We start from the raw sequence: 14,982 nt of genomic DNA, 5'->3' as shown, positions 1-14,982 counted from the left end.
TCGAATAAAAGTTTTTATTCTCAACTCTTGAAGAGTACTAATGTTTGAAGAATTCGGATAAAGAAATAATTTGGCATAACTTTTAGTTGAAAATGCCGTCTCGAATTCTAGATCCCGAGGCTGTTGTGCAGCGAAGCGAAGATGGATTGAAACCGAATTATAAACCTTTAACAGAAAAGGATGCTCCTGAAGGTAAATTAATACAAGAATATTTTTATTTATTGTCATATTAATTCAATTTTGTTTACATATTGAATAAAACTCGTTTCCCATGTGCCTTTCTCATATTCAATTGCATCATACGAAAAATCAATAAGCATGTAAACGCCATTGCAACAGGTTCCACTCCGCATGCTTCTGATATTTACGCATATATTTAGACATTTTATTAAAGTGAATTGGTAGGGTATTGTATGATATTTAACTTGATAGATCCAGTCTTCATTTTATAGTGAATATTTGATATATAGGTGTGTGTTTAAAGACAGTGTGATCGTATCTAATTCTTTAATTAGATAATACTAATATAGATTTGTGACGAACTTGGAAATTTCCTATTTAATTGAGATGTAAGTTACATATAAGTTCTCTTTATCTATGGTAATAACTGTAAAGTAAAATCTCGCAGGGTTTTTATGTTTTTGACCTTCATTTGTATTATGAGTACATTCTTAACTTGAAACGTATTCTTGTAACTTTCAACTTTTAAATAGTTCACTTTTTGTTAAGGTTAGAAAATTGTAAAGTTTCATATTTTCATAAGTTTAGCATGTCACTGTGGAAAATAGTAGTAATATTAATTTTTGCAAAAAGTACTGACTATTTATGAGAACTTATTGTTATTAATATATATTGAGATATATTATACATAATCATTTGATTCAAATACTTAGGTATATTCTTTTTTAAGTGATGGCTTAAAAATTATAATGTACCCTTATATGCAAATAATATTTTATTATCATTGTCAATTATAGATAGTTCAGAAATCAAAGTATCAAAAAAATGGTGCAAGAAAATGGGGATGCCCATGTAGATGAGGCAGCGGAGAAGATGCTGTCTAATGCAGAAGGAGCTGAAGTGAAATTTATTTCTGGGGATCGCACAAATGGGGATGCTAAAGTTGATGTGGAATGTTTGCAACAGGTGATGAATTTAGGGAATACTAGTTTGTAACAATCCTGAAGCAATATAGAAGATTTTTATAATGACAAAGCAATTGATCACCAAAATATAATTTCTAATTAATTGTCTCAATTGTATAAATAAGGTTTTCACAGGAATGGGTAAGAAGAGTTGATGAAATATGCTAAAGATCCATTTTGGGTATTACGTTGGACTTTGTTTGTGTGTACTTTTCTGGCTACTATGGACTGCTATGCTTGTTGGTGCTATTGTTATTGTTATTGCTGCCCCCCCAAATGTGCCGCTCCTGTGCCAACAACTTGGTAAGTATTTTTTTATTTGAAGATTCCTGCATACAAGTATTTTTTGTAAATTTGCTTTTTATTAATAACTTATTTGAAAACAATTGTTTCAAGTAGGACATCCTGAAATATTTTGATTTAGTTTGTAATATTATAATACAATTTCCAGGTGGGAGGAAGGGCCATTAATAGATATTGATCTTTCTGATGCTGCCAAGACGAATCAAATGTATTCAAAAACTTGAAAGATATTGGTTCCAATTCTATAGTGCTTCGAATTCCAGATAACTATGACTTATATAAGGACAATTTCACTTATCCTGATATAAAGATGTTATTAAAAAGCCAAGTGAGTGTTATTCGATATGAGTATTTAGCTCCAGTACTCAATGAATTAATCTTACTAGTATACAGTATACCACTATATGATGCAATTTGATTGATTGTAAACAAAATGTATATACAATTTTGTTTGTACTCCCTTAGATCTGAAAATGAAAATTTGCACGTTGTACTTGAAATTCAAGCCAACTTTTTACCTAAAGAGAACAAAATGTTTATGGGAAGTGAGAACCGTGATTCAGAATATGCAGACTATTTTATATATGGTCTGATGGTAAGGTCGGAGATGAACCCAAGGATAAGCGCCAAATAATTGGGTATGAATCTTGTATTATTATTTTTATATCAAAATTTTGAAATGCTTATATTAGTATTTGTTCAAATATAATTGTTTATAGAAAGCGACTGTAAATGGAAGCGCATGGAATAAATCTGATAAAAGAAATCAGTATTATCTTAGTCAATTCGGAGATCGTTTTGCTGATTTAAATTTTGGTAATACAAATGTACGCAACATCTTTGCTGAGGCACTTGAAAACTTAGTTAACACTGGAATATCTGGAATAAAGTAAGTGTGACAAATAACTCTTGAATAAAATAAGTCTCAAATTATAAATTTTTGTTGCTTTAATTTAAATTTTTATCAAAATTCAAGATTACGTTATGCAAAACATCTGCTGATTGATGAGACTTTAATGGATGAGGCTTTCAGCTCTGCTCCTGGATTTGTTCATAATGATTATGGATTTTAACACCATTTGAGAACTAGTAATCAAGCTGGGCTTGGTGAATTAGTTCAGCCTTGGAAAGAAATTGTTCAAATAATACTGAATCAGGTAAATTTCATGTCTAACTATAAAAACTGAGGTTGCCAGGAGCAGCAAGTATCATTGAAAAAATTTTTGCAGGTGTTTTTCTATATTGCTGAAGATATTGACAGAAATACATTTGAAGTAGATAGTGAGATTATACCTCAGTTACCAAGTGCATCAAAGAAGTTAATTGCATTAAATAGAGATGCATATAAATCGCAGCCCAAAGATATTTATACATCGTTGAAAAGTTTAGATTCTGAAACAAGTTGGCCACATTTACATGTATGTAAAAGATGCATAAAATGCATAAATATCTATTTTAATAACTTTTTTTTTTAGTTTTCAAGTCAAAATGTAGAAGACAGATCGGAGCATAATATTTTACTCATGCTTCTACCTGGTGTGCCAGAATTGTCTAAAGAACAATTACTAGGGTTAAATAATTCTCTAGTAAATCAATCTAAAGTTCTTTTAACAGCAAGACAAAATCCTTCTGTTAAATATGGTTCATTTAATGTTCAATTGTTTGCAAATGAAACAGTTGTGGGATATTCCAGGTACAGTTTTATTTTTTTATTATTTTTAAATAAACTTATGTGAAAACTATTTCATGCTTTTCGATCACACTATTAATATTGATTTATTTCTCATTTGCTTCCATTTTTTAATGGACAGGTTGTGGTAAGTTAAATTTCATTAGCTGAGGTTGATATAGTAATATAATTGTAGAGATATTAAATTTTTTGTGTTCAAAATGGTAACATCCAACAGATGAATTAATTTTTGATTCTGTTGAATGTGTACGTATATATGTATATATAATATGATATATTTTTAAAGGTTGAAACCTGGAAATCCTGGCTTAATAGTTCTGTACAATACAGAGCAAGATACGTCGACTGTTAATTTGGAACCTTTATTAGGGAAGGTAGAATCCGTAACAGTAATGTTATTGAGCAACAAATATAATGAAGAAGGAGTCACTATAAAGTAAGAAATATAATAGCTTTATAATAGTTAATTCGTTGTCTAATTGTCATATTATTTCTTACAGAGGTACGCTGCCTGCATCAACAGTGCCTATTTCTCCTAGAGCAGCAATATTGCTATCATATATTTCCAGCATCCGAAAATTAAAATCTATATTGGATTTTAAATGCTAGATATTATTATATTTATTGAAAGATATTTCTAAGAACTAATGATCCAATATATGCCAAAATGAAGGATCTATTTAGACAATAAATAAATGTTGCATGCAAATGTGCTTTTGAATTAAGTTTTCTTTGTTGTCACCTTGCATTTTTTGCATTTTACTGTAAACATAAACATAAAATAAATATGTGCATATGAAATGAATGGAAGAGTTTTTTCTTTAATATTTCATACTGTGTATTTTACTTGTTTAATTTAACCTAAAACATTTATTGCAGAACTGAGTAAATTAAATTTTTTTGCAAGTTTCATCTAATTGTAATAACTTCAAAATTTTATTATTAGGTGTTGTATGTAGGACTGTTGTAAAACATAACTTTATCCTAGTATGTGAGGATTTTTGTAGACAAATTTCAGGGCATCACTGATGAATACATAAATTGCAACATACACAAAGAAAAAAATACTCAAAACTCCCAATATATGTACTTTTGAAAAACTTAATTATACTCTGCTTGATAAACAGGATTACAACTCTCATTTTGTATTTGTAAAATATATGATGAACTCATTGCATTCCAATAATGATATAGTAAAATATTCAAATGCTTGAAATGTAAATAGGCGCAGTTCAATGAAGTATTCTCATCACGCAGTTACTAGTTTTCAAAATTTTTCACTGAAATGTTTTTTAAGTAGTTATAACGGAACATATTGAATAAATATAAATATTTATCTATATACCATTTAATATGTTTATTTAGCAATTTCTATATACCTAAATTATCCAAAGTTCAAAATTTAAATTAAAATCAAGATATTTTGTTACTGCTAAACTGGTTATTGAACAATAAATTATAAAACACAAGTTCTTTATGATTACACTGTATTTTGTTTCAGTCCTGGTGATATTCAACTAAAGAAGATTATTAAACTTAATAATTCAATCAGTATCACCAAAGATTAATTTATTGTAACAGAACTATTTAGCCAGTTTTTTGGGGCTTGGCTCATCGCTGTTTTTAGTTTTACTTTTTGCAATAGAAACACGAGTTGTTAGAGCTTCCTGTAGCTGATCCATTTCAGTAGGTCCTGCCATAATAAGAAATACTTTTATTTGTGCAGCACTATCTACTGCAGTAATACGTAGACTCTTTGGGCTTGCTCTTTCTACAGTCATATCTTCCCATACTAAAGTGTTTAACATAACACGATGGCTTCCAACATTTCTCCAAACTAATCTAGAATCTCCATCCTCTAAATCATTGAGTCTCATTGTACCTCGACCTCTGTCTTGCCATATACCTGCTTGGAATGCAAATAATTTACAACAAAGTTGTATTACATTTTTCTCTCCTTCTTCGCCTGTAATGACTTCCACTTCTTCATATTTACGTTTGTTTGCACGACTTTCCTCATATGCCTTTGCACTTTCTGTTAAACTCACTGCATGATTCTCTTTAGTTTGTGTTTCATTTACTTCCTTCTTTAATAAAGATGTGAATAAATTTTCTGAAGTTCCATTTGATGAGGTAGCATTATTTGTGTTATTTGATACAGGTTCTTCTTTTTCACTAGCTTCTGTAGTGCCTTCTGTAACAACTCTATCATGTACATTCTGGCCAAAAACAAAACTTGAAACTAAAGTAGATTTTGAATCGGTGGGACCTGAAGAAGTTGATGAAGTAGTTGATTTGGCTGATTCTGTAACTTCATGCAATTTTTTGTTGCTTTTGTCATTGCTTTTATCCAATTCTTGGTTACTACTTGAAGTTTCATTTTCTTTAGTATCACTAACATTTTGCTCTACTTCATCATCAATGTTTCGTTTAAATGGATTTAATTTACTAGGGGCCAATGGTCCATTACTCTTCTCTGAGGATTCCTCATTCTTGTTTGAACCCAATTGGGAGGGTCGTAAGAATGATGGCCTTAAAGTAGCACTTTTCTTATGTTTAATATAAACGGATTATTAGTTGCTGACTTTGAACTAGTGGACCCAAAAACCCACATTGTTGGAATATTGGACGACGTAGATGAGGTAGAATTCTCAGTTTCTGATGAATTTTCATTAGAACTAGAATCATCAGGAGCATCTATTTTCATAATAATTGGCGATTGCACGGTGTTGCATTGATCAGGAGCATCGGACATGTTTCCAAATTCAATATTATGAGCCTTACTCTAAAAGAAATATGATTATACCAATTTGACATGTTGGAAAATATAGATGCTGGATAAACATTGTCACTAACCTTAACGTACTTCCACTTTTAATATGCAAAGATAAATAAAATCATGCAAATGATTATTTTATAATTAGTGTTTTATGTACAAAAATATTCAAAAATCACTAATATCGCATGAATTTCTAAATGACAGATAGAAAGATGATATTTTAAGTTTATTGTTACTTTCAGAAAATGTCGCTTTGGTGTTTTGCATTAGTATTGCCAGCGCCGATTGATAGCTCTGCTTTCGTTCAACCTGACGTTGCCGTTAAATTAACGATTTATTAGAACATGATGAAAATCATAGATAAATAAGCACTATGAAGCATGATGAGAACTATTATTTTTATTTATATTAATTATCAATTTGAGTTTTTTTGTTTGATAACTAACGTATGAATATGAAAAATTCATTTTTTTAAATCGCTATATGAAGGCCGATATTTCATAAATGAAAATCATTTCAATTATTTCATGCATGCATTAATCTACTTGATTAGATATTTCTTTTAGTGTTTTAAAAACTAATTAGTTAGTTACATTCGTTAAAATCGGCATAAAATTCAACAATTAATTACAAAAAACGGTCGGAATTATCTTCACCAAATACAGCACGTGCTGCTGTATTTTAAGTCAATATTAAAAAAAATGCACGTTCGCTCCTTATCTCATTGTTTATTTTGCACATTTAATTATAATATTTAAAAACACTTAACTAAGCACAAAATTGTTTCCCGGTATTAAAATTTTGTAGATACACATTTATATGGCGATATTTATAAATTTTCATTGCATTATCTCAACCATATCTCAACTATCTCCTAAGCATAGATGAATAAACATAAATTCTCCTAAATCTAAAACTTTTAGTTTTTTTAAGATAGAACTTCTAGTAGAACCATAGTAGAACATAATAATTATAACATATAAAATTAATCGTTCTATAGAAGTTCATATTTTCATTTCAAATAAAATTAGCGTATTTACACCATGCGTATTTACACCAAATTGCCAAAAATAACACTTTTGGGTACGATATTCCTCAACCCAACTTAATACTTAAGTGAAAAAAGGAATTGGTAGAGAAAAAAAAATTTTAGATTATATTTATGTAAGTTATTATTCAAGATGGAAAAAAAAAATATGCAAAGATAAGGCAGTAAATATACAAAGTAAAATACTTTAGCTAAATCAATAACTTAAAGATCAGTGATACAAAAAGAATACTATCAAACTAATTAGAAAATTAGATTGTTAAATCAAAAGTATTCTCTGTACAGTTTGAAAAAATTGGCGATTTTCGGTCACCATATGATAAGGCCGATTGAAGATGTGAGATGGGCGGTAAAGCCGATACAAAGTTTTTAGCATATTTTATACTAATTCTTACTAATATAATATTAAAATTTTGAATATAACAACACTTTTGTTTTGATAATTTAATTTCCAACAAATAATGATTATTGATCCTGGTACTTTATAGTTTCTTAGAATACTTAACACAAAATAAGTATATTATGCATTGAATTATGCGTTATAAAGTTGTTTGATCAAAATCAAATCAAAATTCGATTGTTATAAAAAGATAATTAGACGCAATCTCACTAATAGTAAACAATTAAGGCTATGCATCAGTGAATGAAGCCATAATTACAATTACTGTTAGATAGTAAAATATTTAAATAGATCTGTAATTTGCGATCAATTTATTGATGTGGTAAGGTGACAACAATCAACAATCATTAAAAATATTAGACGATATGCAAATTAAAATCTTTATCTTGAGCTTATCCCAGATGCTGAAACAAAGCGTGTCAAGTACAACAGCACCACTGGCAACGGGCAACGGTGAATCAGATTCGACCTACTGCTCGCATAGAATAGATTGCATTACGTAACGATACATTTATAAGTGCACTGCAACTACTTGCATGCGAAAAATAAACGTATACAAATATATTTGAGATAGACTGGCAGAGATGTATTAAATATTTTACAGGCACGAGATACCTTGCTTACTGTTTGTGCTCTAAAATTTGTTTTCTTTGGGCTCAAATCGAATCACAGGTATTTGCACTTGCTAAGTGTTTTTTCATCCTCTTTTAAATAAAACTTGTACAATAGAGCAGTGCTCGGGTACCGGGGTAAATTACCCCAAATGAGGTACCAATAAATTTTTTGGGGATAAAAAGTAATTATTTTTAATCGATATTCATTGTATTTGCTACATATTGTTGTCCATATAAGGGTAATCTCTTTTCGCGATGAGGGTAATATCAACTTAGATCAGAAAAATTTGGGGTAATGATTAAAAAAGTTCTCCGACCGCTGCGATAGAGGCACCGAAAATGCCAAGACATATATCGTTGAAAACGAAATTTACTGTATGTTTTTAAATTACAACTAGTTTATCTCCTTTTTCGATTCCTTCAATTACATAATACATTTTTTCTGTTTATTTCACTTTATTTTATCGAATTTCTCGTTTAAATATAGTTACTCATAGTTGAATAAATTTCTATAAAAACAAATTAAAAACCTATGATAAAATACACTATCAAGATAAATATGATATAATAAAGAATACTGCAGTTTATACATAATACAAAAAATCAGCGTGGCATTGTGCCTTAAGGCATATTGCTGAAACTTCCCGTACTGTAAATAAAAATCTTGGTACGGAACCCAAAAAAATTAAACAAAATGCGTACACATTATTAAAATCTCTATAAAATATCTGATAATTTGATGTACATATGTCCAATAAACATTTTTGACTGCCAAATAACATTTTTTTAACTTATTTTTATTGACAGTCCGTAATCGCTGAACCTGCCTTCCTAAAAATCAAGTTTTTTGAATCATTAAAATCAAACGCTCCGTTCTCTTAAAAACTGATGAGTTACCATTTTCGGCATTTTTTGTCCCGTATCTTCGTAACGGCTAAACCTGCCTTCGCCAAAAACTAATCAGCATGTCTCCCTATCAATAAGAATCGAATGTTTTTTGAATTATTAAAATCGGTTAATCACACACATACAACCATTTTTTCTAAGATATGCCAAAATATTCAGAAACCTTTGAAACGTAAATATATACAAAAATTTTCATTTTTTGCGATTACTATAACTTACTATAAGTAACTAAAACTAATACCCCCTAATCCCATTTCATACGTTTCGATCCCTGATTAAAAATATGTTAAATATGGACTTCTTACGTTTTTTAGCAAAAGCAAATATTTTAATTCATAATGGCAATATATCAGAGTCATTTGGTAAAAACTTCGAGTCTGGAGAGAAATTAAAAAAAAATCATCCTGGCTTTTTTATTACTTCGAGTCTGAGTAATTCAACCCCTCATCTTTAGAGATAGAGACTATTTTAATCTTTATGTTTACTAATAATTTTGTAATTTACTTCATATTTTCATTGATCTTGTTCTGAATACTTTCAATTCTAGTATAATTCAAATTTTAATAGAAAGATCTACAGAACCCGTTGAATTCTGTTTTGACTCCTGCACTTTGTCGAGGCGCAAAGTGAATATATTAATTATTAACAAATTTTATTTCCGACTCTTGATTATATTTCCAATTAGGCCCTGCGCAAATAACCGTATGCAAATGCGATTTTGAAAATGAATCGTATTATCATTTTTAATGTTATGTTTACATATCTCTATAATTTCGATGTTCTGATATACGATAGTAGTATTTCATATATAATAATAAGCGACCAAAAACCCGTGTTCTGTACCAGAAACCGGAACGAAATCCTGAAAACTACAAAATGTGGATAAAATCGATCTTGCCAGGAGGGAAGATAATAAGTCAGAACGAGACAACAGAAGGTTTGTCTAGGTATTTTGAAAAGAATAGCGGTCAGCTGATCGGTGTCAAGGAGAATGGGGATTGACAACCTTTTATAAGAAATTCCTAACTGAAATTAATTAGATAATTAATAAGACTTGAAATAATCGGGAATTTTATTTTCTTTAAGCAATTGCATGAATTCAATTTAAAATTTATTATTTAACTTAATTAAAATTATTCAATTGGTTAAGCCAATTCATCATGTATTAATATTGGCACTACATTGAGCATTTAATGGAATCACATGCAAGTCTTTTCCTGTTACATTTTATATATTATGCAATTCATCGTTTTTTCAGATATTGACACTGCTAAATTTGGATCACATAAAACCTTTTTCTGTTACATTTTGTATATTATGCAATTCATCGGTTTTTAGATATTGACACTGTTTTAAACATTTCGAATCACATAAAACCTTTTTCTGTACATTTTGTATATTATCAATGTAGTTCAAATATCTACAGGAAAAATGTGCTCAGGAGAGTTTGAAAAAACATTCTCAATAATTAAATATTTCAGTTGTCGCTTACTATTTACATATTTGATTTTCCAACTTGAAAAATGTTTTTGGAATAAAAAACATATGGCTAAGAATTATATCTAACTAAAATATATTATGTAGAGATGTATAAAAAATTTAAATTTAAAATTTTATATTTAATTATAATAGATTTAAAAAATCTTGTCATATTAAATATTTAATGTTTCTATATAACTATATATGACAATGTTTCGATATAACTATAATAATTAATATGACAAGATTTTTTAAGCCTTATGATTATTAATATGAAAATTTTAAATTTAAATTTTTATATATCTCTACATAATATATTTTAATTAAATATAATTCTTAGCTTTATGTTTATATATATTTTATCATAACTATTCGTAACTTGATTTTGAAGTTTAATTCTTCATTTATTTATTTAATTTAAATGCATTTCAAAAGTTAACTAAAATAGACATTTCTTAAAGCACAGTGTTGCTCATTTATTTGAAAATGGTTATACTTGTAAATACTGAAAATTAACTTGTAAGTTTTTTTTATAGAGTATCAAAAATAATTGAAAACGTTAAAGTTGGTATTAATGTAAATTAAAAATTAACCAAAATAGCTATATTTCTTAAAATTTCCACAACATAATTTTCTCAGTTTTGCCCAGGCAAACAACTTATTTTCAATTATTATTTATTATTGTTTTCATTATTAATACCTTTATTTTTATTATTATTTTATTCATTGATTCAATTCTATTTCTGTTCTTAAATTTCTTTTATTCTATTTTTTTCTTGATTTTAATTTTCAATACCTTACCTTTTTAACTTATAGATTATATTGTAATCTGACTGTTAAAACTAGCAATAATAATAAAAAAAATCTTAAAGCACAGAATAGCAATTCATTCAAAACCGTTTGTACTTGTGAGTACTGAAAAATAACTCGAAAGTTTTTTCATAAAAAGAGTATTGAAAGTAATTGAAAACGCAGATATTAGGCATATTGTTGATAGTAATGTTAATTGAAAATTAACCAAAATAGAGACATTTATTAAAAGACAGAATTGCTCATTTATTTGAACACTTGTAAGTTTGTTTTTATAAAGTATTAAAAATAATTGAAAACCTTAAAGTTGATATTGACGTAAATTAAAAATAAACCAAAATGGAGACATTTCTTAAAACAAAGAATTGCTCATTTATTTGAACACTTGTAAGTTTGTTTTTATAAAGTATTGAAAATAATTGAAAACCTTAAAGTTGATATTGACGTACATTAAAAATAAACCAAAATAGAGGTATTTTTATACAGAGTTGCAATTCATTCAAAACTGTTTGTTTGATTTTTTATGGAAAGAGTATTGAAAGTATAATTGAAAATGCAGATATTAGGCATATTATTGATTTTAATGAAAATTAAAAATTAACCAAAATAGAGACATTTTTTAAAACACAGACATGCACATTTATGCAAAAATGGTTGTACTTGTAAATACTGAAAAATAAATTATAGGTTTCTTTATAAATAGCGTATTGAACGTAATTAAAAACCCAGATTTTAGGAAATTGTATAATGTCTTTGGCGCCTTTCTAATTCTAATTAGTAAGAAAATAAAAATATAATATAATTATAAACAAAGAATAAGACGATGGTTGAAAAGAAAAGCGCCACTGGATTTAAGTCATAAATTTTCCTGATAAAGATTGAAATGACTTAGTCATAATTTATAAGAAATTATTTATAAGTAAATAGTTAAGATTATATCATTATCAATAAAATATTGTTAATATTATAATAAATATTCCAACAAGCCCATTCAAACACAATACCCCTTTACGGCTGACAATTGTAAATTTCCCAAATTTATTAAATGTCCTTAACTGGACAGTTCTAAATAATATAGAGAATAAAAAATATATAAAAATATTATAAGAAAGAATTGTTAAAAAAGTTGTGAATTTATAGAGATCGAAACTTTTATCTGGCACAGCGTTCGTAAGCTCTGTATGCGGTAGTTCTAGTCAGTGTCGCATCCATCTGCGCGGCGCTGTGCGTGTCGGGCAGCTTCTAGCTACGCGAGCGTTTTTGACATTTATCAATACGCTAGTAAGTTCAGGTCAGTGTGCACACACACAACACAGTACCACACGGTACCAAACGCACTTCGCACTGGAATGAATGCATTATAAATTTTTCTTTTTCGTCCTGTCCGAAAAGCAACATGGCTGCTGACTCAGGAATGGATACGTGCCCTAGCCCTGAAATAGCGGACTCTAGAAAAAGGCCCCTCGATGGAGATACGGATGATACTGACACGAAAAGGTCGCATTTCAGCACAGGTATGTCGATTTATTGTTATTATGCAGAAATATTTTGTTACATCACAGGTGTTTTATGAAGATCTTATCGCTGTTGTGACAGTTCGGTTCGAAAATTTTGTGATTGTGTATGTGAGCAAGTGATATAAGTGGATTCCGCATTGTGTTCTAAACAATGTAATGACGTCAATTTTTTTATATGTGAGTGTTTTTCAGGTTCATCAAGTTATGTTTTACGAACATCATTTATTATCATTGACAACGTGTCAATCTCTGATAATGCAAACTCAGAGACAAATAACGTGCGGAACTTAATTAGATTAATAGAAGCCTGTGTGATGTTATAAATATTTTTCCCGTTGCACGATGAAAGCTGTGCCTATCTATCGCCTTATATATTTATTCAAAGCTTTGCAGTGATAAATTTATCTCTATTTATTACTTAAACACATGATTTCGACCCGAGGTCACTTCGTCATAAGTGTAATGGACATAGCTCTATAATATTGACTATAAAATATTAAAAGTAGTTTAACATATTTTAAAAGTATTACTATATTACATGGTAGTTTAATCATCCCCTAACCTGCGCGCGGATGGTCACATATTTTTTATAAGAATGCTCCCTGTAAAGTCAACCAACCTAATTTCGTACAAATATTCTTCTTTTGACAAACAAAGCAGTTTTACAACATGGTTTATTATATTAACATGGATTTGAAAATTGCTAAACCTTCCCAACGTTACAGATTCAATTAAAATAATCTTATCTCCACAATTAATAACATTAAGAACCATCATAGACATTGTGTTTTTAGTTCTACGTACAGATTAAGTATTATTTCAAAAATCACTAATCCAAAAACCGAAGTGGTTAATAAAAAATAACTAATAAGTCAACGGTGCCAAACAGAAATATTTCGACTCTGGAGTAATTTTACTCTATAACTATTCAATCTATATTTTGAAAAAAACCTTTTTACAAATTGCATTAAAAACTTATATATATTACAATACTGCATTAAAAACCCTCTACGATAGTGCTAAATAAACTTCAATTTACTTAACCGATTAAATATATTTTGAGAATAACTTTTACAATATTTCATTAAAAATCTTATATATTTTACAATATTGCATTAAAATTCCTTTACAATATTGCTAAATAAACTTCAATATACTTAACCAATCAATGATATTTTGGAAAACCTTTTTTACAAGATTTCATTAAAAACTTTGTATATTTGCAATATTGCATTGAAAACTCTTTACAATATTGCCAAATGAACTTCAATTTACTTAACCAATTAATCTATATCTTGGAAAACTTTTTTTTCATTAAAAACCTTATATATTTTACAATATTGCCTTAAAAACCCTTTACAATATTGCTAAATAAACTTCAATTTACTTAACCAATCAATCTATAATTTGGAAATATGTAGACAATGATAAGAACACAATTAAATCTTATATCATATCGATAAAGAACGGTGTGTTTGTATATTAAACAATATAATGTCAGAACTTTTTGTTTTAAGGTAAATTGAAATACTCTATATTTTTTTATTTTCTTAAAAGCCCAAGTAGAGGAAAATTCTTAATATTTTACTTAGTAGAGAATACTAAAACTCCTACTTAGTATTTCTTTATCTGAAGTTTTTTATTTATTATTTCTTTATTCAATACCTACGTTTCTAGTATAAAAAGTAAAATACTCATCTATTATTCAATGATATTTTCTGATACTAGAATTATTCTATATTTCCACATTAATTTCAACAAACTTAGGTCAATGGGTTAACTTTCTTTTAAAAGCAACCTAATTAATTTGATAGACTCTATAATCAAATTGAATATCATATAATATAATAACAGTTGAAAATAAAATCGAGTTTGGATTATAATTGAATCAAATATTGGAAAAAAGATTTTTAATGCACTATATAGGATCCATGCTGTTCACGTGAGGTTTTTAGGGGGAGGGGGGGGTTTGATAAAAAATCACAAAATATCACGTGGGGGAGGGAGGGGTATAGTAAGATATTACGTGTATTTATTTTTTAACTGTTTTTTTTTTAAATCTAACATTTTCAAAAAAAAAATCCAAGAATTTACAGTTTTATAACTAAAAAAACACGTGATGTTTGGTGGGGGAGGGGGGGGTAATTTGAATATCACCATGTATCACCGAGGGGGGGGGATCCAAAAATCCTCAAAAACCCACTCACATGATTAATGGACGCCCCCTTATTGTTTAGTATCCTCATTAATTATTTAATAGAGATTTGTATTATTTAATAGACTAATTTTTG

At 28.5% G+C, this 14,982-nt stretch overlaps 2 protein-coding genes and 2 long non-coding RNA genes across 4 annotated transcripts; 3 read left to right on the top strand and 1 right to left on the bottom strand.

The window, feature by feature from the left end:
* Positions 1-57: 57 nt before the first annotated feature.
* Positions 58-1,290, top strand: LOC113386908. The gene is made up of 3 exons (XR_003368026.1): positions 58-192; positions 978-1,146; positions 1,271-1,290. It is a non-coding gene; the product is annotated as an uncharacterized LOC113386908 (long non-coding RNA).
* A 629-nt stretch (positions 1,291-1,919) lies between these two features.
* Positions 1,920-2,517, top strand: LOC113386863. Its single transcript, XR_003368022.1, has 3 exons — positions 1,920-2,086; positions 2,168-2,337; positions 2,425-2,517. It is a non-coding gene; the product is annotated as an uncharacterized LOC113386863 (long non-coding RNA).
* Positions 2,518-2,552: 35 nt separating this feature from the next.
* LOC113386199 lies at positions 2,553-3,747 on the top strand. The gene is made up of 5 exons (XM_026623994.1): positions 2,553-2,605; positions 2,678-2,866; positions 2,924-3,141; positions 3,425-3,574; positions 3,639-3,747. Exons 3-5 carry the CDS (start codon positions 2,972-2,974, stop codon positions 3,745-3,747), a joined length of 429 nt encoding a protein of 142 aa, XP_026479779.1. The 5' UTR covers positions 2,553-2,605; positions 2,678-2,866; positions 2,924-2,971.
* An 897-nt stretch (positions 3,748-4,644) lies between these two features.
* LOC113385050 (ran-binding protein 3-like) lies at positions 4,645-6,162 on the bottom strand. Its single transcript, XM_026622853.1, is given in 3 exon segments — positions 4,645-5,691; positions 5,694-5,923; positions 5,995-6,162. Coding segments are annotated over 2 exon segments (1,170 nt in total). The 5' UTR covers positions 5,894-5,923; positions 5,995-6,162; the 3' UTR covers positions 4,645-4,721.
* Positions 6,163-14,982: the final 8,820 nt, after the last annotated feature.

Source organism: Ctenocephalides felis, unplaced genomic scaffold (assembly GCF_003426905.1).
Source record: "Ctenocephalides felis isolate EL2017-DRISC unplaced genomic scaffold, ASM342690v1 CF-g0.4_SCAFFOLD_03571, whole genome shotgun sequence".
Lineage (NCBI taxonomy): Eukaryota > Metazoa > Arthropoda > Insecta > Siphonaptera > Pulicidae > Ctenocephalides > Ctenocephalides felis.
Note: the sequence above shows the minus strand (reverse complement) of the source record. Positions and strands in the feature narration are given on the sequence as shown.

Excerpts from the sequence above, each read along its gene's own strand:
- LOC113386199 (XM_026623994.1), top strand. The coding sequence starts at position 2,972 with ATGCTTCTACCTGGTGTGCCAGAATTGTCTAAAGAACAATTACTAGGG. Across the intron at positions 3,142-3,424 it reads ACAGTTGTGGGATATTCCAG|GTTGAAACCTGGAAATCCTG; the intron begins GTACAGTTTTAT and ends ATATTTTTAAAG. Across the intron at positions 3,575-3,638 it reads GAAGAAGGAGTCACTATAAA|AGGTACGCTGCCTGCATCAA; the intron begins GTAAGAAATATA and ends TATTTCTTACAG.